At 42.2% G+C, this 27,841-nt stretch overlaps 1 protein-coding gene and 1 long non-coding RNA gene across 3 annotated transcripts in view; both read left to right on the forward strand.

The window, feature by feature from the left end:
• Nucleotides 1-27,841, forward strand: part of LOC127602327 (uncharacterized) — an 80,141-nt gene that overhangs the window by 10,097 nt on the left and 42,203 nt on the right. The gene's annotated exons all lie outside the window — the stretch shown is intronic.
• On the forward strand, nucleotides 1,584-27,624 carry ube2l3b (ubiquitin-conjugating enzyme E2L 3b). 2 transcript variants are annotated; one of them, XM_052068398.1, is made up of 4 exons: nucleotides 1,584-1,696; nucleotides 16,624-16,719; nucleotides 16,795-16,981; nucleotides 26,029-26,223. In XM_052068398.1, the coding sequence occupies exons 1-4, from the start codon at nucleotides 1,670-1,672 to the stop codon at nucleotides 26,094-26,096; spliced, it is 378 nt and encodes a 125-aa protein (XP_051924358.1). In that variant the 5' UTR covers nucleotides 1,584-1,669; the 3' UTR covers nucleotides 26,097-26,223. The 2 variants fall into 2 exon arrangements, with proteins under 2 accessions (XP_051924358.1, XP_051924359.1); XM_052068399.1 differs by having other exon boundaries at nucleotides 1,641-1,696; nucleotides 16,624-16,700; nucleotides 26,180-27,624.

The raw sequence follows: 27,841 nt of genomic DNA on the forward strand, positions 1-27,841 counted from the left end.
AGGAAAAACTGAAGAGGAATGCTAGGAGGGTGAATGATGGGTTGGAATGTAGGTACGAGGGGTGCGGAAAAGTGTGCAGGAGTAGAGCTGGTCTAACTATGCACGAAAAGCAGATGCACCGTAGGAATGATGAACAGCTGAAGTTTGAGTGTGGGAAATGCGAGAGGATGTCGAAATGGACTAAGATGAAATGAAAGGTGTTGCACGGGAGGAGCATATGAGGAGAGGGGAGAGAGACAGTGTGGAGGGTGTGAAAGCTGGGTGACAAAAGCAAACTATGCCAGACACGTGAGAGGGTGTGAAAGAGTGGAAAGAGAGAATGAGGAGGGAGAAGGGATGAAGCGGGCGTGGCGCGTGGAGGGAGAGTCGGAGTCGGGGGAGGACGAAGAGCAATCGGGAGGGGGGTTGTGGAGGTTGAAGGGTGACTTGCCGGAGGAGTGGGAAGGAATTGTTGGCGGGGAACCTCCGCGAGGCACCAGCAGGACTCGTGCCGGGTGTGGGAACCGGGAGGGAGGGGGGGGGGGGGGGTAAGTCCCTGACGGGGTCCGACTGCCCAGGAATGAAGGAATGAATAATAATAATAATAATAATAATAATAATAATAATAACAATAAATTGAGCTGCAAGCAGGGCTTAAGCAGCCCTGGGCACCTTGGGGTATTGTTGGGAAACTGTTTTAACGCAAGTCACTGGCGTGTCAATTGTAACAATTTCATTTTCTTTGAATCGTACATATACAAAGTTATTAAATGCATAAATTAAAGGCGTCTCCCTTCACTGACATTTCTCTGATTGGTTATCAGAGAGCCCACACGGATAAAAAAAAAACTTCTGGCTGGTCTATTCATAAATATTTGAGCTATCGCGTGATATTACGTTCCGTTAATGTTGCGGAACACAAATGATGACGTCGGACTTCTTGAAGTATCGTCCCTCGTCGGAGGGTGGGAAGTTTTCCAACGTGACCCCTTATAACCGTGTTTCAAGGGTCGGTAGGTGAATGAAGAATCTTTGAGACGAATCAACAAGTGTCTCCATTTCTAAATTCATAATACAAATTAATGTCACGTGATACGTACGGAATTCGATAAAGATGTAATCTCAATGTGGAGAGAACTGATAAAAGTGCTAAATAAACTACAGAACGTACAGTAAGTACGACATCATAAAGGATTATGTATGTTATAAATTACTATGTATTCTTTGATTAAGAACCGAAGTTATTCTATAAAAAGGGGATTAACATTTGGTACTGCAGTCGTACAAACAATGCACTCACTGTACACATTATTGTGGAGAAAATTACAAAATTACATCACCTCAAGTAATTCGTGTAAATACTGGTAACTACTCGCAAATACCCTTTAAGACTAATGAGATTTAATATTTAAAATGATCGTGTTTTTATGTTGTGTTTCGACGTTTCTGATGCAGCTATTTATTTTTAGTTAACAACCTGTATTCTTTTATTTTGGGGTCCAAATACTGACACGTTACTGTTGTATTTGTGCTTTTTGATGTTTGTACGCTGTGTCTTATTATTTCCATTCGAACGCTCGAGATCCGAGGTTCTGTGTCACGTCATCGTCAACCCGCTGCCCCCTCCCCTATCCCCGAGACCCATATTCTCTGCGCTGTGAATTCTGGGAACTCATACAGAAGTTTCAAGATGGCGGCGAGCAGGAGGCTGACCAAGGTAAATCATTCGACTTCGTTGTTGTCCCATTACCTGTATTGCGTTTCGGTGCTTTGGAGGTTCCAAGTTACGCGAATCTTTTGAAACAAACACACTAGTCGACCTTGATATGACAACACTTCGTTTCAATGGTATATATATCAACGAGGTTGCTACCTAGCTGATTTGATATTTGGAATAAAGTAACCGGCAAATTAGGCCAGCATTGATGACCAGTAAGAGTAGTTGAACTAATAAATATAATGATTTCACATGTGAGAACGTAGTCTTTTGGATAGTTTTGTGTGGATGAGGAAGGCGTTGATGTTCGATGATGGTCACATAAAACGGTGAAATTGTAAGACACAATGCGTCGCGTTTGCTAATCAGCTAACTTGCTGTCCTCAGATGTGAGCTGCGTTCAAGCTAGCCCGTCGCCTAATGTCTACTGAAATTAGAAGTTCGCGTTCACCTGCAATAGGGGATAATTTAAGGTCTTACGTGTAATGTATTGCTATTGCCATTGTAATGGATTGGAAAGACAAGTGTTTTAAGAGTTCGTTGCCTTTTAGTGATAGGAATCCTGGCTCTTTTCAGAGAGCCGGTTCTTTTGGCTCGGCTCACTAAAAGAGCCGGTTCTTTCGGCTCCCAAATGTCCCTTTAATAATAATAATAATAATGCATTTTATTTATAAGCGCCTTTCAAGACACCCAAGGACAATTTTAGTTATTTTGTTGCTTAAATTAATTTACTCCCAAAAATAATGTAAAATTATGTGTAAAATGAATTACCAATGTGAAAAATAATAATAATAATACATTTTATTTGTGGGCGCCTTTCTAGAAAAATATGGAATAGAATATAGAATAGAAACAAAAATAGAAAATTTGTAGAAAAATATACAGTATGTCAAATATGTATTTATTATTTATATCTTCTGAACATACTCATCATAGAGTACAACATGGAGTGCTACAAAAAATAAATTACAAAGTAGAATAACAAAGACCCATGTCAAAAAAGGTCAACAAAATGTTCCAATCTCTGATTGTGTATATTTATAAGCTTTTAACTATTTACAGTAAAACAACATCAGTAAGCTTCCCACTAAGATTACCACACAACAAATTATGAATTCAAATTTGATATTGGATATTTTAACCTTGCACACTACACGCTGCCTTTGAACGATCAATTAAGTTGAAATTAAGCCAAATTTTCCTGTTTCCTATCCATTTTCTCACCTTTCCACTTTCCACCGTGTTGTTTTTTTCTCTGTAGCGCTATCGAGCTCTCTCTCGTCTCTCTGTCTCTCCTGTTCGTGTGTGCTCACAGTGTGCTGCTGTTGTGGGTCTCTAACTCCTCCCCCTTCTCTTCACTGCAGCGTGTGTGGGTGTGTGTGTGTGTGTAACCCTCCCTCCCCTCTTCTACCACGGATCTTGACCAATCACGTGAGGCTTTAACCGAAGGAGGGGAAAAAACAGGAGAAAAAAATAGTCGGCTCTTATTAGATACTTATTACTCTCATTCACAAACGACACATCACTATTGCCTTTACCCAATGAGCACTTATAACGGGTTCTTTCTGTTTCGTTTTTTATTATTATTATTTTTTTGCCAGCGTAGTTGATGTGCGCATATACCACCCGACTCCTGTTGTTAAGAGAGTTCAATACACATAGTCATAATTGCATTTGACTTAATTCAACTAGTCTCGATTGTGTTGGCTTTTGTTAGGCCCAACACCTACCGACTCAATGCAAGGTAATAAGAATTGGAAATTACAGCGATTTTTCGGCCCTGTTTTTTTTAACCAAATGTATAACGGAAATGCAGATTCATGACTTGAGTTCTTATTTTTACATAAATAAACACACATTCTGTTTTCAGACATAAACAGAATACACAGTATCAGTACGTATGAGAAGAAAACACATTATCTTTGTTATGTAATGTAGCCCAACAAAAAGTTCAATTTAATCACTCCTGTATTTCCTGCTGTACTGTCCGTCTTAAGTCCAAAAGGGTGGGGCCAGTGGGAGGGGGGCGCAACTTGACTGTTTTCTCGACCAACACTGAACTACATGCAAGTTAATCATTTACACAAGTTGAAATCTTCCCATCTTGACTGTAGGATGAGGCAGAATAAATGGCACTTACCATTGTGGGTGTGGTAAAAGCAGATGCTATTGCCCTGCAGTAAATTGGTTCATAGCCTGTTAGAATCCGATATTGGACATTTTGGAAAATGAGCTTTGTAATACCTAACATTCTCTGGCATGTGTAAAGACATTTAAATAATTTCATGTGTGATTTCCTGTAAGATACCAGAAGTAGAAAAGTTTGGTACTTGTTGCCGTGACTTTTTTAAGATAGTAGTTTATTGCAATGTAGCCCCCCCCCCCCCTGCACTTTCCAAATAATCATAAGCCCCCATTGAATTGAATAATGTCTTGCACGGCTTTGGAACTTGTTGCGTGTTTGGCGGCTGTACGAAAAAGCATAGGAAGTTGAATCTGTGACATGAGCAATGTTTACAACTCGCACCCAAGAGATGAGGAACACAGAACAATTAGTATGAGTGGTTTGGGGAAAAAAAACACCTCATCGTTGTACCTGTGTTCCTTTTCATTTTGTGGACAAAAACCACGGCGCAACCGACATATTGACCTTTGTGCTCTTGTACTTGCATTGCGACAAACCACCAGAGAAGATTTGCTGAAGAACATCAGCTATGGTTTTATGTGCGGGTGACATGACGCGTAAGAACCAGTCAACCCCTGGAATTATTAGAAGGATCGCAGCCTTATTTCGGATTTTATGGGCGGTTCGTGTTAATTTAGCCGGTAAAAAGTTCAAACGTTGGTTGAAAAATTGGTTATAAACTATGAATTATTTTTATGCATTTATTTCTTTATTTTGAGGAACCAATGTTCCATATGGCGGACGCTAACACTCTTGCGGCAACAGATGATCAATCCAAGCGTTAAATGGTCATGGGTAAAGCTTTATGTCATGACTGCAAAGTGGAGCCTCGTGCAACTCGTAGTTGCATGCGCAACTACGTGTAGGTCAGCTCGGCCTCCACTGCACAACGATGAGTTTGGTAGGATAATTTCTTTTCGTTAACTCACGAGCCAATAGATTATACCCTATCATCAATAGTTAATAACAGTCTGTGGCATTTCTATGTTGTATTCATCGAGCAGAGTGATCAACTTGTGTTGAGTGGCTGTTTACTGAAATGCCTCTGTGGCTCTGATAAAGTAGTGCAGCTCATGTTCAACAGGTGAAAAAAGCCTTGTCACACACAGATCGTTCGAACTCTGTTTAAACGGTGAGCAAGTCATGATTTGAAACTAAATTGTGCATGGCTAAACTTGTCTCGTGCATCTTCAAGCTCCTCTCTGGAAGTTTGCTTTGCATAGCGTGGTCCATGAAGATCTACGTATCTTAACAGTTATCGACTGCGTGTTATGCAGTGGTTCTTAACCTTTTTCGCGGGTCAGAAACCAACCAGTTACATGCACATTCACCGAACCCTTCATGAGTGAAAAATAAATATACGGTGTATATATAGATTTGATAAATTCTAGAAATAAAACGCATTTATTAGAAACCGAAAAAAGTAAATAACATTTCAAAGCATAAGTATACTTTAAAAGAAAAATTGTACGACCGTACTAAGCGAACTAAATTTCCCACAGCACTGATTGGACAAGCAATGTCATGTGATCAACTGCTGCCAGTGATGGCCAAGCGGGCATGTCATAGCTAATTAACATAATGAGTCGCATTTGTCTTACTCTCCATGGGAGAGGCTCCGTCGAATCCCTGAGACCGACTGATTGAACCCTTTGGGTTCGATCGAACCCAGGTTAAGAACCACTGATGTAATGTGATGTTATTGTGGGAAATGGGTATGATAATGAATAAGTACAAGGCAAGCGTGGCAGTCGCTGCTGGATCATTTTTAAAAAATATGTCCACATGTCCACTGGAGCGGCAATTCACGAGAACGAAATGCACTTGTGAATGACAAAGGACGGTTGAAAAGCAATATTAAATTGCTCATTACTTTGAAATTGGTTGTCTTCAAGTGTGAAGTTTGGCAAACTCAAGTGTGATATGTAGATGCATCTTTATCTCAAGGACATTTACCCTGGTTTAACAAAAAAAAAATTAAGTTACGGAAATGGTCGAGGCAATTCTCTGGGTGATTGATTGAATAATCCATAGGATAATTGATTCCAAAACTATTTGTCACTAAGTTCACATATATGTTGACGATTGCTCACCGTTTTATGACATTGTGCGACTTGAAGCTTGTTTCCATAAAATGTCCGGGTCATGTGGTGACAATGCAGTGGGAAATAGGTTTGACTGGCTCTTATGTCTGCTTTAAGATGAATACGATTACCGTATTTTCACGACTATAAGGCGCCATTAAAAGTCTTAAATTTTCTCCAAAATGGACAGGACGCCTTATGGTGCGGAGCGTCCTTTATATGCGCTGAGTTCCAAAATCTGACTGACAGCCGACACGCTGTTTATATTGAGAAAAGGGGGAAGTGACTGTGGCCAGGCATGCGGGAAAGAAGTCGGCCAATCAGGGAAGGGTGGGCGTGTATATATACATATATGGATAGGGAGAGAGAGAGAGAGAGGGAGAGAGAGGACAGACAAGCTAGTCCGCCAATGGTGAAGGGTGGGCGTTTAAGTGGACGCTCAAGTGACGCCTCAAGCCAGTACCAACACTTGTATAGAGTGTGGCAATGTGCATTGTTGCAAAACAACTCCGGTTCTGGTTTCTAAGAACCCCTGAAAATAAATTCTACAAAGAGACACGCCTACGAAGCTCAGTTCAAACTTCAAGCCATCGGTTTTGCTTTTGGCATGCGTGCCCATCTCACAGCAGCGGTGAAAAAACAAGTCAAGCAAATGAACTCTGAGCATGCCGTTATTCCCGGAGGCTTGACTAAAGAACTCCAACCGCTGGACATTGGCATCAACCGGGCGTTCAAAGTAAAGTTGCGAACGGCATGGGAACAATGGATGATCGGTGGCAAACACAACTTTACAAAGAGTGAGAGGCAGCGCTTGGCGAGTTACGCCACAATACGCAACGAGAAGGAACGCGGTGTTTTTGATGCATTACGGTACTTGCACAATTGTTCAATTCTTTCTACACACACACGCGCTGCCACCATGTTTCGCTCTGTTCTTTACTTTCAAATGTGGGAAAGCTTCACACGAGAGAAATGTTGACTTTGCTGTTGCTACTCCTTCTTTCCGCTCGGCAATGCGTAGCAACTCACACTAGCATGTGATGCATTCAATGACAACTGAGATGTGCAGTCCTCTGCTTCTGATACAGAGGATGAGGACTTTGATGGGTTTCTGCGTGATGATTGATCGAAAAACGTGAGAACATTGTACGATGGCTAAATAAAATACACTCGGACTAATTTCTGCTTTCGTTGCCTTTTTAAAAACGTGTTTTTAGCTTATCTGTATATCTTGGCATGCTACCGTATGCTTCAAGCTAACGTGTTAGAGTGCGCGCATGCATGCCGTATGTTTAAGCTGGCGTATGTTTTACCACTGTAAAACTGCGGCCATTAGTACGGTGCGTCCTGTGTATGTGTAAAATACAGAAATGTCACCCATTAATGAGACTGCGGCAGATACGGTGCGTCGAATAGTCGTGAAAATACGGTATATCCAACTTCTTTTTTTAACAAAACATGACCAACTGTATGACTGCAGGTAGTATGTTTGCTCATTGTCTCACATACAGAGTGACAAGAGTTTGGAAAGTAGTTAAACATGTTCCTGTACCATGTACCTGGCTTTTTTTATGTCATCATCCTACCATGCTACATGGAAGCGTGATTGAAATGTTTTGTCTTCTATGATGCAACAACTGGCGTTCTCACCTTGTTTGATAAGTCTGTAACTGTGATAGAAAGTGGACCCACACAAACAGTCATCATGTCAACAAGTCCCCGGTTTCGATTCGTAGCAAAAATCGCACACCTAACTCATGCAAAAGCTCGTGGTGTGAAGGAATAAGTTTATCTTTTATCATTTGTTCATCATTTGTTCACTAGTGGCCCCAAGTGAATGCCGCCTATGTATTTTATACCTATTAAGTTATTTTGCCACCAATAAAATTCATTTTCAAAATCGGTGCTGCAAAATAATTTCTTGAAATGAGTGATAACTCTGTACAGGCACTGTTTAAAAAATGTTAATTTATTGGGTGGATCATTATTTTACTGTCATTATTAATTGTAATTAGGGTCTGAGCCCATCATCTTCTCTTTCTTCTAATTTATTCGGGCACGAGCATGCGACTGATCCGAGGTCCTAAATGTTTTTCTCCTTCATCTTTGTCTTCCTTTTATTCTCTCCTTCCGCCTCTTCTTAATCTCTTTTCCTCTCCTTTTTCTTTCTCTCCTTTCTCCTTTTCTTCTTGGGGCGGCATGGCTCAGTGGTAGAGTGGACATTTCCCAACCTAGAGGTTGGTGGTTCCATTCCCGGCCATCACAACCATGTCGAAGTGTCCTTGAGCAAGATACGGAACCCCGAATTGCTCTGGATGCTGCGTCATCAGTAGGTGATTGATGTAACAGTGCGACACTTTGAGTACCTGAGGTAGAGAACGGCTATACAAGTCACAGCCCATTTGCTATTATTCCTCTTGAAAGGTGCTTATAAATAAAATGTATTATTGTTACTATTATCATTATTATTATTCGTGCCCAAGTTGCAACTGCTGCAAAGTCCCCCTTTTTTTGTAGAAATACTTCTTATTTAATGCCAAATCACATTTTGGGGGAACTAAATGTGCTCAAAAACTCACCAAATGGGCCTGGTGAAAATTTTGATATTTCAAAGTATTTCTGTAAACTCAAAATCGTGTTTAATTCATATAGTCTGACATTGAAATTAGGGGTGTTCACACGGCACACGTTTGCTCCGGTGAACACACAATGAAGGAACAAACTACACAAACAACTCCGAGACAGTCCAGTCTTCTACAAAAGGAAAGCTGACGTTTGGGGACGGGGTGCTTGCTGCTGTTAAGATATCCTTTATTTGTCCCACACTGGGGAAATTTACAGCCTCCAGCAGCAAGAATGTAGGTAGAAAGAAGAAAGAAGAAAAAAAACAACAACCACCGTTCAATTAAGTGCAATATAAACACAAAATGCATAAATCGCAATGTTATTTACCAGCCAAGTCTTGTGTCGTTATTAAACAAACGCATGACGGAAGTCCAACAGAGCACGAAAGCAACTTATTCTCGCTGTACGTAATCATCTCTTCTCGAGCATTTGCTCCGGAGCAAATTGGAGAGTTCACACGTGCAAATTTACATCGGTGCTGCTCCGCAAACAAGCATTTGCTCTGTACCAAACTTTAAAACCACCTCCCTAAGGTGGATCAAATGTTGCCGTGTGAACACCACTATTATTACCATATTTTCACGACCATTCGCCGCACCGTATGGTTGGGCGCAGTGTCATTAATGGGTGGTATTTCTGTATTTTACACACAGACAAAACGCACTGTATTATTGGCCGCAGTTTTAAAGTGGTAAAACATACGCCAGCTTATAAACATACGGCATGCATGCGCCCACGCTAAAAACACGTTAGCTTGAAACATACGGTAGCATGCCAAGACATACAGATTAGGGATGTGAATCTCAGCACTGAGGACGATTCGATACACATCTCGATGCACTACCAGCGATGCGATACTTAAACGGTACATGGAATTTTCTGGCGACACGATGAGATACGTTTCACCGTCTTCACGATGTGATACGATGCGATACACATTTAGTTCAAATCAATGCGATCCGATACGATGCAGTGCAATTTGTTGTGATATTGTGTGTGCAATTAAACATGATGCAAATACGCAAAGAAAAAAAGTTAAAAAGAAGATGGAATTCAGTATGGTATTGCAAAAAGTAGACCACTTTATTCCTTATAAACAGTATAACGTGTAAAACAACTTATTTAAGCCCTTTCACAATTGGGTTTTGTGCAAAGAAAACGTAAACAATTTGGCACCTGCGACTCACAGCTGTTGCTGTAGTGTAAACACAAACGGACTACTCACTGAGTGTCTTATATGAAATATCCATCTCCATAGGACAGAAAAAAAATACAATTGAAACAATGTGGCAGTCACAGCCTCAAAGCTGCTGTGTGTATTGTAGCGTAATGTCCAAAAGAGTCATCCATATATAGTTTTTCCTTGCGCGGTCACAGTGAGCTACAAGGAGGCCCCCAAAATAAGAGGCGATTTTTTTTCTGATCCTGACCTGGTTTGCCAAGTTTCTCCGGTGTCCAACGAGGAACTGGACGGGGAGGGGGCGGGAACCTTGTCGGTGATGTGGTGCCATCGTTTTAAGTGGTCTGCATATTTGTGGCGGTGCCGCTGTATGGCTTCGTAGTGCGACACTCTTTGCAAATTACCAAGGTTTTATCATGCTTTCCATCTTTCTTTTCGAAGCCGTAGTTTCCAAACATAATATCTGAATGTTGCGGGTGCTTTAAATAAAGTAGTTTCCTCGCTGCTGCTTGCGCGAACTTCCATAGTGTTTTGCGAGTAGTGTACTGTACTGGACTGTATGTACACTCAACGGCTTCCGTCCGTATTCAACACAAAAACGCAAGTAATGATGGTGCATTCATCGCACCTAGGAAAGGGCAAATAGGTGACGTTTAACATGAATTAAACAGCGCTTGAATCGGATTTTACCGATACCCACCAATGCATCGTGATGAATCTCGATTTCACCCGTCAATCGCGTCGTACCCAGTGAATGAACCGATGCACTCGCATCGTGCACGTGCGCATCGATGTATCGATTAATATCGATTATTTTCCACACCCTTAATACAGATACGAGCTAAAAACACGTTTTTAAAAAGGAAACGGAAGGAAAACTGAGTTCCGTTGTATTTTATTTAGCCATCGTACAATGTACTCACGTTTTTCGATCAATCATCACCCAGAAATCCGAAGTCCTCATCCTCTGTATCAGAATCGAACGATTGTGCAAGTACCGATAATCCATCAAAAACGCCGTGTTCCCTCTTGTTGTCAGAGTCACTCTCATTGCCATGTGGCTCCACAGAAATGATGCCGGCTTTGCCAAAAACTCGAACAACAGTGCAAGCAGACACGTTCGTCCAAGCAGCCACAATCCATTCGCAAATTGTGGCGAAAGTCGCCCAGCGCTGCCCCTCACTCTTTGTAAAGTTGTGTTTGCCATCGATCATTCATTGTTCCCTTGATGTTCGCAACTTTACTTTGAACCCCCGGTTGATACCGATGTCCAGCGGTTGGAGTTCTTTAGTCAAGCCTCCGGAAATAACGGCAAGCTCAGAGTTTATTTGCTTGACTTGTTTTTTCACCGCTGCTGTGAGATGGGCACGCATGCCAAAAGCAAAACCGATGGCTTGAAGTTTGAACTGAGCTTCGTAGGCGTGTCTCTTTGTAGAATTTATTTTCGGGGGTTCTTCGAAACCAAAACCGAAGTTGTTTTGCAACAATGCACGTTGCCACACTATATACAGGTGTTGGTACCTGCTTGCGGCGTCCCTTTAGCGTCCACTTACACGCCCACCCTTCACCCATTGGCGGACTGCTCCCCAGCATGCCTTTCCTCTCTCACATCTGCCTTCTCTCGCTCATTCTCCCTCTCCATATATGTATATATACACGCCCACCCTTCCCTGATTGGCCAATTTCTTTCCCGCATGCCTGTCCAGTCACTTCCGCCTTTTCTCTATATAAACAGCGTGTCGGCTGTCAGTCAGATTTTGGAACTCAGCACATACAAAAGACGCTCCGCATCATAAGGCGTCCTGTCCATTTTGGAGAAAATTCAAGACTTTTAATGGCGCCTTATAGTCGTGAAAATACGGTACCTAAGCCCACAACAATTGGCAGGCATGTGTAGCACTCAGAGATGTACAACAAACCCGATTGGATTGGCAATTGCAGCTATATGCTAAAATGAACACGAAGTATGCGATACATTTTTGAATGTCCAATTTGACAAATTTTGCACATTTACTGGGGTTATACTTTTGCACCTTGTCATACAGCAGGGGTGCCCGATATGTCGATCGTAATTGACCGGTGGCTTGCGGACTGGTCCCAAGTTGACAGGGATGAGATTTTTCCGCTTTGTGGCGGAATTCTGCTTTTTTCCAGTCAAAATGGACCTATTTTATATTGTTCCAAAACCGGAAAAAATTCTGGGGTGGAGGGGGTCCGGACTTGTCTTCGGCAGATTCGGGGCTCATAATGTTTACAAGTAACGTTTGCAAGCATCCATTTTTTTTGGATGCCTTTTTTTTCGGAGGCCGTCAATAGTTTTGGCCACGAGAGACCGTGGTTCGCAAAAAAACAGAAGTCGCCTCATCACAACACGTACTGTACTAAACTCTTGCAATTACAATTGAAAGAACTCCTTCCTGTCTATAGGGGTGTTCACACGGCAAGATTTGGTCCGGTGCTGCGCTGGGGCTGCCCCAGTAGAGCGTTCACACGTGCAAATTAGCTTATTTTCTGTTTGTTGCATGAGTGTTTGCTTTTCTGAGTGTCATTGAAGTCATTGATTTACGTTTTCGTGGGCGGTCACTCTCGAGCAGAAGGCACTGAGACAGAGAAGGAGAAGGACGTGCCTGTCCAGTAGTCGCTTGAGTTGTGTATATACAGTACGTTTTAAAAAGAACCAACACGACAGCTCATTTGTTTTCTGTCGTTTTGCTCTGCTGCAGAAACTGCCGTGTGAACGCAAGTGGGGCTGCACCGACGCTGTGCCGATGCTGTCACACTCAGCGGCTTTGTACGTGCGAACGGGCCGGTTCGGGTCAGCCTTAATTTTTTTTAGGGCCGATCTTGGCTCTAAAACCAATGTCTGTGATTGGTCGCTATATCGGCAAGTGCAAATCACAATCTGTGTTCGCTCTCCTAAACCCCTTTCTCGCAAATGCCGAATGTTATCGAGACTCGCGATGAAGCGAAAGTGCATCAGATAGATGCGGATCTGAAAAACACATTTAGATGGGACTGGTTGGATAGAAAGCTGACGGTGTCCCCATTAGGAAACGGTAAAGAGGAACCATTGTGCTTGTGTCAGATTTCGTGAAAAAGCTCGATGTCGCCGGCAAAGCTCTGTACTGTGTGTGAGGATGTCATTCTATACGGATCGAGAGGATGGAAAGCTTTACAGAGTCACGCAACCTTGGTGAAACACCGAAAACATGCATTTCTACTGAAAAGTAACTACTTTATCTCAAGCACTTTTCGACAGCGTGAAGCATGTGTAAAAACAAGGAGTTGGCTAAAAAGAGAGTGTGAAAAAGCCGGAAAGTACCAATAAGCTTTTAGTTCTTGCTTAAAATCTTAAAATGAAGAGAAAATAAAGTATTCTACCTCATGAGACTGTATATTGTTGTATATACTGAAAATAGACATCCACTTTATGATAAAATACATTCATAACCCATATACAGTATAGTAAACTGTAGGACTTCACTATCACTGTATGAGGTAAGAATCAACGGCTTTTTTATCACATTTCCACAACACTTTAGGAGCACAAGTAATGAACATATGTTAAATATGGCAGGGGATGTGTTTCCATTTTTAGTTTTGATTTTGAGCAGCAAATTTGAAGTTAGATGTTGGTGCTCACCAGGAATGCATAAGCAAAATTGCTCAAATTTTCACTTGAAATAGTGAACAATCTTGGGATTTTTTCTGTTAAAGTTTCAAATAGTGTGTAAATTGAATACACTTCATCTTCAGCATGTTTAGTGCCACTTTTGTAAGTGGCCCCGCTCCGGTTACGCCCCGTCCCGGCCACGCCCCTTTCCGCTTTTTTCATCACTAGGCACTCTCAGTTGATCGCGAGGGGTGTAGGGCGGGGCGGGGATGGGGGGTAACCCAAAACATTTGTGTGCCTGTGTGTGTGTTATTAATATATATTTTTTGTGTTCGTGCACACCGCACCCATAGCATCCTATCAGTCTCACTTTCACAACAAGTATTTAAAAAATAGAATAAAATAAAAAAGCAGGTCACCTTAAACCAGGGGTGCTTTGGCACTCCTGTCATAGTCTTTTTATCTGACAGCCTTAAAACTTCTCCTCAACCATCTCAAGACCTGGGACAAAAACAGAGCAAAATATCCCAAACTTAGTATACCAGTATATCAGCAGTTATTATCATACATCAGGGGTGCCCAAACTTTTCGGATCGAAGATCTACTTTTCGATCAACTAACCCCACGGGATCTACCCTTACCGACGTGTGCGCATGCGCGCGCGCACACACGCCATGATGAGAAACACCCTGAAACTAAGGCATGCGACGCACTTCTGCAGCCTGTTAACTTTCGTAGCTCACAAGTAACATTTTAAAGTGCTTCCCTGGACCCTCCTGGATTCCTATTCTTTGCCCGTGCCCTCGGTGAATTGTACACGAAGCAAACTGAATGAGAATAATGTTGAGAAAAGATAGAGCGCAACAGCTCTAATCACAAGCTGCGATTGCAGACTGCTGAGCGCTAACAACTTCCGGTGACGTAATCAGGCGCCACCGTAAATTCAAGATTTACCTGCTTGATTTTATTTTTATCATATTTATTTTGTGACAATGAGACTGATAGGATGATTCGGGTGCAGCGTACATGAACACAAAAAAAATATGTTACGAACATGTACAAAGACACAAATGTTTGTTTTTTTTTCTCCTCGACACTCTTCAGATCTACTCGGGACCTGTCTTGGATCTACCGGTAGATCAGGATCTACCTAATGGGCACCCCGTCATACATCGTCTTGTATGATAATAGTCTGTTATGGATATAGCGTCACCAAGTGACGACTAAAAATGTAATTTTTTTGTTTAAATGTACTCCATGGAGCCTGTTGAATGAATCCAACTGAAAATTTGTAAGAAAAGCTTCAAGACATTGATTTTCATATTCGCCGAACATTGGAACTTTTCGACTAACTTTATAGCTAACTTCACAAGATGTGATTGCATTTACACCCCCCCACCCCACACGACACCTCACCAAAATTGTGTTGACCGACCTGAGATATCCAAAAAAGTCCATTGCAGCAATCGTTTAAAATAAAGAGCAATTGAGCGATGCATTTTCCAAAGTTCTATTTTGAGCCATTTTTGCACATTAACAGGGGTCATGCTTTTGCACTCATCTCCGAGCTAACTCATCTGATTTACTTCAACCTTTGGCTATACCATCTTTAAAACCTGGCACAATAACACGGGGGGGGGGGGGGGGCGTTTTTTGAAATATACGATTTGATGGGGGTGGGTCATCAAAATTTGTGTTTCATAATTTTTTTTCTCCAGAAAGGTAGGAAATGCTTGCATGTGCTCCCACCAAATCCCAAACTTGACATGTATAGGAATAGTCTCAACCTGAAGACACCTACCTACACAGTGATAATTTTACACACATTTTAATTATGCATTTAGAGAGTCCCAAATCTCTCTTTGCTCTGCTTCCAATGATGCAAGGCTTTCTCAAAGTCACCTTATCGCAAAAAACTATCCAACTTCAGCTGCTTCCTCTGTGATATCTCTGCAATAAACTCTCGCAACACTTGTTCGTAACACATATGTTCGCAACACTTGTTTTAACGTTACACAACTTGGCAATCGTCTGGTCTCTGCGAGGTGAAGGCCGATCTCGCCAATCTTGTCTCACGAGAAGGGAAATCTCGTCCCGCGAGATTACTTAACTCAAGAGCAAAACAACAATGGTGGCGATTGTCAAACTGCGATCATTGCGAGAAAAAAAAGATATACCATAATAGGCCTGAGGATTTCGGAAATTCACGGTAACCGTTTTTCGATTCCGTCGGATTGCCTAATGGGAAACCACTGTAACTAATTTTGGGTTCTGTAAATGTTCACCTAACCTTCCCTATGATAATGGCGCGTTCAGAATTGAGATTATCACTTCCTCATCACCTCTGTTCCCTTCCCCTACATGATGATTTAAGTCTGCTCCAATCACTGCTCTCTCCCCTGGGAATGCTCTCTGTCACTCTATTCATCTCATTTCAGAACTTTTCCTTTTCTTCTAACTCACAGCCCACCTGTGGGGCATACCCACTGACTACATTCATCATCACACGTTCTATCTCTACCATCACGCACATCAACCTGTCTGACTCTCGTTTTACTTATACTACATGTCTAGCACATTTTTCCTTTATAATCACCCCTACTCCATTCCTCTTACCATCTAAACCATGGTAGCCCAGCTTGTAGCCTCCTCCAATGTTTTTAGCCTTGCTGCCCTTCCACCTTGTCTCCTGAACACACAGAAAATCTACTCCTCTCCATCATGTCAGCTAATTCTGTGCCTTTCCCTATCATTGTACCTACATTCAGAGTTCCTAACCTCAGACCAATACATGTAATGGGTAAAGACCTACTAAAAAGTCTCTTCGAGCCCTATGCCAAATCTAACAGTAAGTTCGCCATTTTTAAGTTATTTAAAAAGTGGGCATTGCCTTAATTAGCCGCTGGAGCTTGACCCACATGATCTTAATGTGTAGAAACACACCGTATTCAGCCTCTATGTGCAGGAGGTAAGAATAAATGAGACTTCACGTGTTTTTTTTTTTTAACATTTGATTGCCTGTACAGCAAAGTTTCCAACACATTAATTTTAATGTAAAAAGAAATTGTGAAATGACCAATCCGTGCTAGCACCATGTTTTGGTAACCACGGTGAAATTGGTGATGCAGAGCTTGAATGTATAAATTCTGGACACCTTTTAGAATTGTACATTTAACTTGAAAGTATTTTCTTGTCCATTATGTCTTCTATCACTTTTCTAATACTTGTTTTTCTTCCCAGGAGCTTGAGGAGATTCGCAAATCTGGAATGAAAAATTTCAGAAACATTCAAGTTGATGAATCAAACATGTTGTCATGGCAAGGGCTCATTGTTCCTGTAAGAAATTATTTATTTTCTAACTGTGACCACATCTTTGGGACCTGACTTATATTGCTCTCAATTTCTGTGTAGGACAACCCTCCCTATGATAAGGGCGCTTTCAGAATTGAGATCATTTTCCCCACCGAGTACCCTTTCAAGCCTCCCAAGATCACCTTCAAAACAAAGATCTATCACCCCAACATTGATGAGAAGGGGCAGGTGTGTTTGCCTGTCATCAGTGCAGAGAACTGGAAGCCAGCAACCAAAACTGACCAAGGTTGGTATGTTATGATGCCCTCTTTAGAACAATGAATGCCTATTAGCTTTCATGATTTGCATACAGCATTTACAGCTAGTGTTGCACAGAGTACCGGTAGTACTGCCGGCAAAAATCATTCCAAATACCAGTACTTTGTGGAAAAAAGTGAATAAATCTGCGAAAGTGGTCCATCTCTGTCACAATGTCAGACGGGTCACAGTGCAGCATGTCCACTGTCTGACAGGATGTGCTAAGCCAGTTTGTGATGTGCGTCTTATACTGGCATTTTAAAAAATGGAGGCGGTTTCCCCAATCATTCCCAATCGTCAGGATGCACGCGCGCTCTATGTGGCTGACCAGTGCAGTTCAACAACAGAATGCACACGTAATCCAGTTATGAATTATAAACGTGGTGCACGTAAAAATGTTGCCGTGGTCAAATGAGCTCGAGAAGTTGATGTTTATTGCAAATGTTTTCCTAATCCGCAGACCTCATGGAAAATGTGCCGCACATTGGGGCAAGGTTTACAATTCTGTAGATATGTCATTTTAATACAATGAAATAATTTTGTTTTCTTTTAATTTTTTTTTTCATCCAGCCTCCACAACAATGGTTGTTCATACGCTACACAACGTGAGGGTCAATTGCAACAAGTAGCACTGTACATGGATATCAGTACTTGGCTTTTATTTTTAAGTTGGCCCTCAGAAGCGATCGTTGAAAGCTGACTTGACTTGGAATTGAGGCTGCACAGCCCGACCACACTCAAACCGACTTGCATCCATTATTGGAATACGCAAAAACACTGTGTCAGACTTGAACTGGAGCGTCGTATTCACTTTGCAGTGCTTGCGGGCTCGTGTGTACCCTCATTTTAAATGATAAACACAGTTTATTACGATTGTAAAACACAATACGTGCGGCTGGTGGGCTCTCCAACTGTCAAGCGATCGCGAGCTTAAAACACAGAGATACGTTTTTGTGTGTGTAAAAGAGTGGATCACTTGATTACTTGTGCCATGGAATAGGCCGATGCCTTTATTTGAATAGTTGTCTTATGTTTTGAAATACACTCAACCTTTGTCGTACATCTATAAAATGTAGATGAGTAAACACCGACTCGCTCTTGTGATAACACATGTAGTAAAATTCAAAGGCAGTAGGATATTTCAGATTCACACATCAATGCATTCAATATTCATCTTCTCCTTTCGGCTTGTCCCTTTTCAGGGGTTGCCCCAGCGAGTCATTAATTTCCATCTTTCCTTGTTCTCTGCATCCTCTACTCTGACTCCAACTACCTGCACGTCTTCCCTCACGGCATCCATGAATCTCCTCTTTGGCCTTCCTCTCTGTCTCCTACCTGGGAGCTCCATCTCTAACATTCTCTGACCAATGTATCCACTGTCCCTCCTCTGTACATGTCCAAACCATCTCAGTCTGGCCTCTCTAACTTTTTCTCCAAACTTTCCTGTCTGAGTTGTCCCTATGTTGACCTCATTTCTTATCCTGTCCATCCTTGTCACTCCAAACGAGAATCTCAGCATGTTTAACTCAGCCAGTTCTAACTCTGCCTTCTGTCTTTTGTCTATTGCTAGTGTTTCGAGACCGTACATCATGGCTGGTCTCACAACTGTTCTGTAAACTTTTCCTTTCACCTTAGCTGCAATCTTTCATCACAAATCACTCAACACTTTTCGCCAGCTGTTCCATTCTGCCTGCACTCTATTCTTCACTTCTCTTCCAGTCTCCGCTGCTCTGCACTGTTGATCCTAGGTACTTAAATTCCTGTACCTTTGCCACCTCTGCTCCCTATAACCTCACCGTTCCACTGGTCTCCCTTTCATTTATGCACATGTACTCTGTCTGGTCGACTGACCTTCATTCCTCTTCTCTCTAGTGCAAACCTCCACCTTTCTAGGTTTTCTTGTAGTTGCTGCCTACTCTCACGACAGATCACAATGTCATCTGCAAACATCAAAGTCCAGGGAGAGACTCCTGTCTGACCTCATCTGTTAATCTATCCATCATGAAAGCAAACAAGAAGGGACTCTGATCCTTGATGCAGTCCTACCTCCACCTTGAAGTCTTCTGTGCATCCAACTGAACACCTCACCGCTGTTGTACTATTGTCAACATGTCCTGCACCAACCTAACATACTTCTCTGCAACCCCTGACTTCCTCATACAGAACCACAATTCCTCTCTTGGCACCCTGTCATAAGCCTTCTCTAAATCAACAAATACACAGTACAGCTCCTTCCTACCTTCCCTGTACTTCTCCATCAGCATCCTCAGGGCAAATATTGCATCTGTGGTGCTCTTCCTTGGCATGAAACCATACTGCTGTTCACAAATCTCCACTTACTGTCTCAATCTGGCTTCAACTACTCTTTCCCTAACCGTCATCGTATGGCTCATCAACTTTATCCCCCTGTAGTTGCTACAACTCTCTACATCGCCCTTCTTATAAATTGGTACCAGGACACTCTTCCTCCACTTATCAGGAATCTTGTTTGTGTAGAATATTCTATTAAACAACCTAGTCAGAAAATCAACCCACACCGCCCCTAAGCACTTCCATACCTCCACTGGTATGTCATCTGGACCAACTGCCTTACCGCTCGTCATCCTTTTTAATGCTTTCCTGAGTTCATCCTTTCTAACCTGATCGACCTTCTTCCTAATCCTCTCTGGCTCTTCATTCCTACGTTCCCTATTGTTTTCCTCATTTTACAACTCCTCAAAGTATTCTTTCCATCTCATCAACACACTTTCCTCACTTGTAATGACATTTCCCTCTCTGGCTTGAACACATTTACACCCTTTGACATATAAATACGTCAATTAGCGCATAGCCGCTCCCTCCCCATGATGTATTAATATGTCAGTCATGTTTTTTTCATGGGGGAGGGTTCCAAAGAGTCTCATGCAACTTCTCACCAAAGGATTAGGCTTGACGGCAATGTTAAATAGCAAAAAAATGGCCATCAGGTGGCATTGTTGCAAAAATACACCAGGATCAAGCTGCAGAAGTAGGCGAAAGGGCGTATGTGGATTGGAACATTAGCAACTAGCAACGATGGAGAAAAGGAAACAACTAACTAAAAAAAGGATTGTTTTTTTCGGTATAAAAGTGTCCTCGATCGCAAAACAACAAAGGATATGGTGTTTGTGTGGAAGAGAAGATGACGCTTCGGTCACGTAATCAAAAGCAGCACCCGTCAAATGAACGTTAGCCTGCGCAAACATGGTGTGCTACACGCGGCCTGATTAGCTCACGCCGAGTGTCGAGTCCATCTGATAAAGATGAACATGCTCCGTATCAGGGACCATCGCTTGGAAGAGCATTTTGTGCCTCCTGTGGCGCACATGGCCCACAAATTGTCTCCCCGGCGACTTCCAGCGATGACGGCAAAGAGGCTGCATTGCTTACGCCGGGCACACGTCAGCGATTCGCTGGAATCGTCTCGTAATGACGACGGCAAAGACGATGAATTGGAGAGCGATTTGGATCCCGATCTGTCGGACGAATACAGGCCTTCGGACATAACGGAAAGCAGCTGAGAGTTCTTGCCAGACCCGCTGGAACAAGGAGGTAACTGCTGACTAGCCTGCAAGTTCCCATTCAAAACTTCATCACTTGTTATGCCTCACCAGTCACTTTTATTCACCGCTACATTCCCCGCTATACTATAAAGTTGCCAGTAACACTAATCATTTATTTACGGTTGATGCGTCTCGTAGATGTGAATGAAAATATGCGCCGTAAATGTGCTGACTTGCGTGTCACCGTAGGATTAAAATAAATAAATAAATAAATAGAATAAAAACGGGGCACATTTGGTCCGCTCAGCTCTGCTAAAACCACTAGTGGTAAATTCATATTCCATTCAAATTGGATGCTGAGCAACGTGGAATGAATGGTGTAAATAGCAGTGTGCGAGCATTTATGTGTGTGAGAGAGATGTTGAAATGTAAGCGGAAAGCAACAATAAAAAAATAGAAAAATAAAAGTGTGGTAATTGTACATACTTCTATAAATTACAGATTGTCTAACCAGAAGCCAAAAGATGACGACTCCTTGCTTTGGTGGTGGAAAGAAAGGTACCGTATTTTCACGACTATTCGACGCACCGTACGGTTGGGCGCAGTCTCATTAATGGGTGACATTTCTGTATTTTACACATATACAGACCGCACTGTACCAATGGGCGCAGTTTTACAGTGGTAAAACATGCCAGCTTAAACATACGGCATGCATGCGCACACGCTAACACGTTAGCTTGAAGCATACGGTAGCATGCCAAGACATACAGATACAAGCTAAAAACACGTTTTTAAAAAGGCAACGAAAGCAGAACTGAGTTCGGGTGTATTTTATTTCACCATCGTACAATGTTCTCACGTTTTTCGATCAATCATCACCCAGAAATCCATCAAAGTCCTCATCCTCTGTATCAGAAGCAGAGGACTGCACATCCCAGTTGTCATTGAACGCATCACATGCTAGTGTGAGTTGCTACGCATTGCCGAGCGGAAAGAAGGAGCAGCAACAGCAAAGTCAACATTTCTCTCGTGTGAAGCTTTCCCACATTTGAAAGTAAAGAACAGAGCGAAACATGGTGGCAGCGCGTGTGTGTGTAGAAAGAATTGAACAATTGTGCAAGTACCATAATCCATCAAAAACGCCGCATTCCCTCTCGTTGTTGCGTATTGTGGCGTAACTCGCCAAGCGCTGCCTCTCACTCTTTGTAAAGTTGTGTTTGCCACCGATCATCCATTGTTCCCATGCCGTTCGCAACTTTACTTTGAACGCCCGGTTGATGCCAATGTCCAGCGGTTGGAGTTCTTTAGTCAAGCCTCCGGGAATAACGGCAAGCTCAGAGTTCATTTGCTTGACTTGTTTTTTCACCGCTGCTGTGAGATGGGCACGCATGCCAAAAGCATAACCGGTGGCTTGTAAGTTTGAACTGAGCTTCGTAGGCGTGTCTCTTTGTCGAATTTATTTTCAGGGGTTCTTAGAAACCAGAACCGGAGTTTTTTTGCAACAATGCACATTGCCACACTCTATACAGGTGTTGGTACTGGCTTGAGGCGTCCCTTTAGCGTCCACTTACACGCCCACCCTTCACCATTGGCGGGCTGCTCCCCAGCTGGCCTGTCCTCTCTCTCTCTCCCTCTCCATATATGTATATATATACGCCCACCCTTCCCTGATTGGCCGACTTCTTTCCCGCATGCCTGGCCACAGTCACTTCCGCCTTTTCTCTATATAAACAGCGCGTCGGCTGTCAGTCAGATTTTGGAACTCAGCGCATATAAAGGACGCTCCGCACCATAAGGCGTCCTGTCCATTTTGGAGAAAATTTAAGACTTTTAATGGCGCCTTATAGTCGTGAAAATACGGTAAATAAAAGTATTCTACCTCACTCTGCAGCAATATACATATATTTGCATTTTTTATGTTTCCATAATTTATAGGTCATGCATCTGGACGTGGTGGGATGAATTGATGTGGTGACAAACTGGATGGAAGCCAAAAACCATTCTCTCCACAGCTGCATTTTCGTTCATCGTTCAATTTGCACTTCTATTCATAGTACAATAGTTTTGTTGTGTGCAAATAAATTATTTTGCTACAAAAACATTTGTAATGTTCTTTTGTAGGGGGAACACATTGAGGTATTTGAGCTGTCACAAAAGCAAAAAATAGTGTAAAACTTGAAATGATGCTTGAAATGGATGCTTTTACAAAATGCTAATTTTCTTTGGATTTCAGCAGAAAATCGGCCTTTTCCATAAAACTTGGCAGTTTTCTAATGCTGATTGCCAACGAACGGAGAAAGATGGAAACAAACTTTTTTTTCTGCTGAAAAAAGAGAGACAGGTTTGACAGGTTGCCTGTATCGCCATTGCCCAGAAAATTCTGTGGGCCTTGCAAATCAGTCACAATTCTGTAAAATGTGAGGTATTGAGGGTGTTGCTCCAGTGAAAAGGGGTGGAATTCAATGAGTTAATCAACCTCACCTGCTGTACATCCTTCCCCGCCTGATTTCTCTGTCTCGCCACCCTGTACAATTCTTTTTTACCTTCCTCACATGCCTTCTGTTTGGCCTTGGCCACTTCCCTTGTCATATTTTTGTACTCCAACCTGTTCTCTTCTGGTCTCTCACTATCCCATCTGTTCTTTGCTAATTTCTTCCTCTGTACACTTTCCTGAATCTCAACATTCCACCACCAAATCTCTTTGTTCACATTTCTCTGTCCTGAGGCCACACCTAGCACCTTCTTGCCTGCCTCCCTAATCACTGCTGCAGTAGTCTCCCAATCATCTGGGAATTCCTCACCACTGCCGAGAACCGCCCTTACCTCCTTCCTAAATTCTTCACAACAGTCCTCTTTCCTCAATTTCCACCATTTTATTTTCTTATATACCCATACCCACTGATACATTCATCATCACACGTTCTATATCTACCTTCACGCACATCAACCTGTCTGACTCTCGTTTTACCTCTACATGTCTAGCACATTTTTCTTTATAATCACCCCTCATCATCATTCCTCTTCCCATCTAAACCATGGTAGAACAGCTTGTCACCTTCTCCAATGTTTCTCGCTTTGCTGCCCTTCCACCTTGTCTCCTGAACACACAGAATATCTACTCCTCTCCATCACGTCAGCTAATTCTCTACCTTTCCCTGTCATTGTACCGACGTTCAGAGTTCCTAACCTCAGACAACCCTTCCTCTTTTTCCCTCTTTTATCTGCACCAATCGTCCTCTTCTTTGTCCTCTTCTTCTTTGACCAACAGCAGTCCAATTTCCAACAGTACCCTGTAGGTGAACAGCACTGTTGGCGGTTGTTTTTATCCTGGGCCTCGACCGATCCAGTATGGAAATCGTTTTATCAACGCACGTTCGTTTTGGCAAAAGTTTAATGCCGGATGCCATTCTTGACGCAACCCTCCCCATTTATCCGGGCTTGGAACTAGCACTAGGGAACAGTGTACCCCCAGGGGAGGTCACTGCTCCCTAGTGGCTGGGTTAATGCATTCAATGTTAATAACTACCGTATTTTCCGCACAAAAAGACGCTTCACATTATAAGGCGCAATCTACAATGCCTCCACTGGATGGTGGTACGCTCCTTCCATTCAACTTGAGAGGCGTTCATGACCGCCTCTGAAAAACGTAAATTAACTGTGACTGTATTTAAATAAAACTATGAAAATGGAAAATAATGCATCAAACCAGAAACTCAAGCAAGGAAATCCCAAAACAAATTCCATATCCCCCCTACAGAATTTATTTTGTGATTTCCTCGCTTTATTTTCTTCGTGGTTTCATTGAAGCAATAATTAATATACGTTTTTTGGAGGCGGCCGTGGACGCCTCTCGAGTGGAACGGAAGAAGGCACAGAAAAGGACAAAGATGTACAGTAGCTGTATTTGCTGAGACTGAAAACCATTAACTCATTCAGTACCAGCCAATTCTGGTCTAAGTCTGAAAGGACGTTTAAAAACGTCTTTGGGAGTGAATGAGTTAATAAAGTCTGCGTTAAAAAAATAAAAAATAAAACCACAGCTCTGATTTTTTTCAAAAAGTACAGGTGAGTCTCCGTGCATTCTCTTATTCCGTTCAACTCGAGAGGCGTTGTACTGTATTATTTTCAATTTTCGTAGTTTCATTGAACTCGTCATTAGTTTACGTTTTTCTGAGGCAGTCTTGAACGCCTCTCGTGTTGGTTCACTGAACCAACAGCAAGTTATAACATTGGAAGCATGTCTCCAGGAAGGAGCCATCTTGGAGTCGATGTCTTACCATCATGACGATACAAAAGACGCCCTGGATTTTAAGGCGCTCGGTGAGCATTTAAGAAAATTTAAGACGTTTTGGTGTGCCCTATAGTGCGGAAAATACGGTACAAATATATCAACGATGTGGCTGTTTAATATAAAAAAAAAACTGATAAAGAAAAATGATGGGGTGAAATCACTTGGCTCAAGTTGGCCTTTTTTTCTGTGTGCTCTCAAGCTGTATGAACACCCGCAATAAAGCATACAACAAAATGAAACTTTTAAACATGATAACTTTGGTTTGTCTACATTCTATCAGTAGGTTATCATAAGTCGTGCGGGAAACTTGAGTGGTAAAATTTGTCTTTCTTCAAATAAACAAACATTATGAAATGATGCAAAATTAAGTATAGAAAAAGATTTTCTTACATTTCACAGTTCTGGACTCACCCTATAGCTCTCTGATGGCCTCGATATTGTCCCCAGTGTCACCATTCACGCTGGTCTCAGCACTTTCATCCGTACTACTCATCGGCCCACTCCTGTTTCTATCCCTCTTGCTCCTCTAACTGCTATTCATGATCAAATAAAAAATATTTGGGTACTGCTTTCACTCAGTGTGTGCATGCTCCCATGGCAAGGGATACTTTTTTTCCATTTGCACACGTGTATGGACCCACACTTGTGTACCACAACATATCCGAAAATGGAGTAACCGTGGGCTGATCACGGAGTGAAGGGCATTTCGCTCCCTACTTATTGTTGGTCATTGTCGGGGAACCAAGCATAGGATGACGTAGGACATGCCACACTAAGTGGCAAGACCAGTTAAAACTGACATGTACAGACTTTTTGTGTCATGGTCATTCAGAGTCACAGATGTCAGACGACCAATCGGTGAGTATGTCATGGGCTGTTGACTCGTTAAGACAATTCAAAATCGTCAACAACACACTGTTTGTCTGTGACATGTCTGTCTGGTCAAAATCACCCATGTCGTCTGACATCGGCATTCGTGAAACTGAAGGAAATGCACATATTTTCCAAACTGCCAAAGTATATTGACATCACAACAATTATCTCTGAAAGTAAGTGCGACAGCAATTTTTTTATATGTATGAACCTTTGAGTGTTCCAACAAGAGGAAAACAAAGCACTTTGTTTCAAACAGGTATTGTTTGCATCTGATCATCTCATACTTAACCCCCCAAAAATACAAGTTGAAGTATTTTTGAGCTAGCCTCATTTGTTTTGGGTCCATAGGCGGAGAGCCTTGTGTTCTGAACATGGATCCCAGTTTAGAACAATATGGAAAGGTATCGTTTAATTGAAGGCCATCTACTGTTTGAATCAAAATCTTGCAGCAAGGAATTGACTAAATCCATATGAATTTCTGTCACATTTTGTTTTGCAGTAATTCAGTCCCTTATTGCACTGGTGAACGACCCTCAGCCAGAGCATCCCCTGAGGGCAGACCTAGCAGAAGAATACTCAAAGGACCGTAAAAAATTCTTGAAGAACGCCGAAGAGTTTACAAAGAAACATGGCGAAAAGCGGCCAATGGACTGATCACTTGATACGCATTTAGCCCTCTGTCTCTTTCTCTCCTTACCTCTTACCTGCCCAACCAAATATTCTTCATTTGCCCTTTCTCAACCCCCTCCGCACCCCTTTACTACCCGTATCAGTCACGTTCCTTTCTTGCCCCTCCACTGCTCCGTCTTGCAGCCCAGGAGCGGCCCAGCTGAAGCAGGCAGTGGCAGCCTCAGCCTTCCTTCCCACCTGCTCTGTGGATCAGACCGCTTCCTCTCTCCTCTCCCTCCGACCAGCCATAGATTTCCATTACTTCACTAACTTTCTACTCTTGGTCATGAAAAAAATGGGCAAAGACATGGAGAGTAGAATAGAAATTCTCAAGAGTAATTTGTTAATTTTCTGTTTGCTTTTCTTCTATATAAAGTATTGTGTTAAATAGATCTTACACTGATTTGGGTTTTTTGTTTGTTTGCAGGGATTAAAAACTGGTCGATTCATCATTCTCTTAGCCACATAAGCAGTGACACATCCACGGAAAGAAAGAAAATATTACCTCTGTGGGTGTTTTTCCCCCCCAGACTGTTTCACTGACTGACATCATTAGCTTCTAGACTTGCACTGTATTCTGTGGAATAATCCCATAGTTCCGTCTGCCCAGTTTGCCCCTCTGAGCGGAGGGCAAACCATTGTCCCACATGTGAATTGAATTGTTATAAAAGTGACTCTGTATTTGTAAGAAAGGGGAAAAAACACCGTCAAATATTCTCAGCAAGCCCATTTTAAAGAAAAACATTGTAAAATGTATTTTTATGGGTTGATTAGTGATACCAAAATGTTTGTTCCCTGTGTGAAAAGGTTTTTGCCAGACTAATGTAATGCCTTGTAATATTCTTTTAATTACTAAAATAATTTTGATTGGCGCTTTGATACATAAAATGTACAAGTAGGCACTACCTGCTTGTTTACTTTGTACTGTTCATGTCTTCTCACTGCAAGTCATTGCTGTGTAACGATCTTCATTTAAGACACCCCATTACCCACATTCTGGTAGCAGATCGACTGCTCATCTTCCCATGCTGAAAAGGACCTAAATGGCCTCCAAAGTGGGAATGGTGGTCACGCAGCCTGGAGGCAGATGCCCTCACACGGAGCACAGTTCAGCTCAGACAGTGCACCTTAAAGCGAGGTGGGAGAGGGGCTAGTGTTTTAGGGACATGCCTGGACACGGAAAGGGACTGAGTGGCCAAAAAGCAACATGTAACAGCTGTTTGATCTGGTCTCAGTTCTTGTTTAATAATAAAGCTGGCTAACCATTTTGCTTCACTGCCTGACTGATAGTTAAATTATGTTTGACAAACCAATGGAATCAAATTATGATGTATTCTGAATGAGCAAATCAACATCCTAGTAATGCTTTGCTGCTTTTTCACACATGGAGATGCAAAGCTTCAAATCTGTCACAAAGCATGAACATCCAATGCTTTGTCTTTTAACAGGTAAGTCAGGGGTCCCCAAACTTTTTCCTGTGAGTGCCACATAA

This window comes from Hippocampus zosterae, chromosome 6, assembly GCF_025434085.1.
Source record: "Hippocampus zosterae strain Florida chromosome 6, ASM2543408v3, whole genome shotgun sequence".
NCBI classification, from domain to species: Eukaryota; Metazoa; Chordata; class Actinopteri; order Syngnathiformes; family Syngnathidae; genus Hippocampus; species Hippocampus zosterae.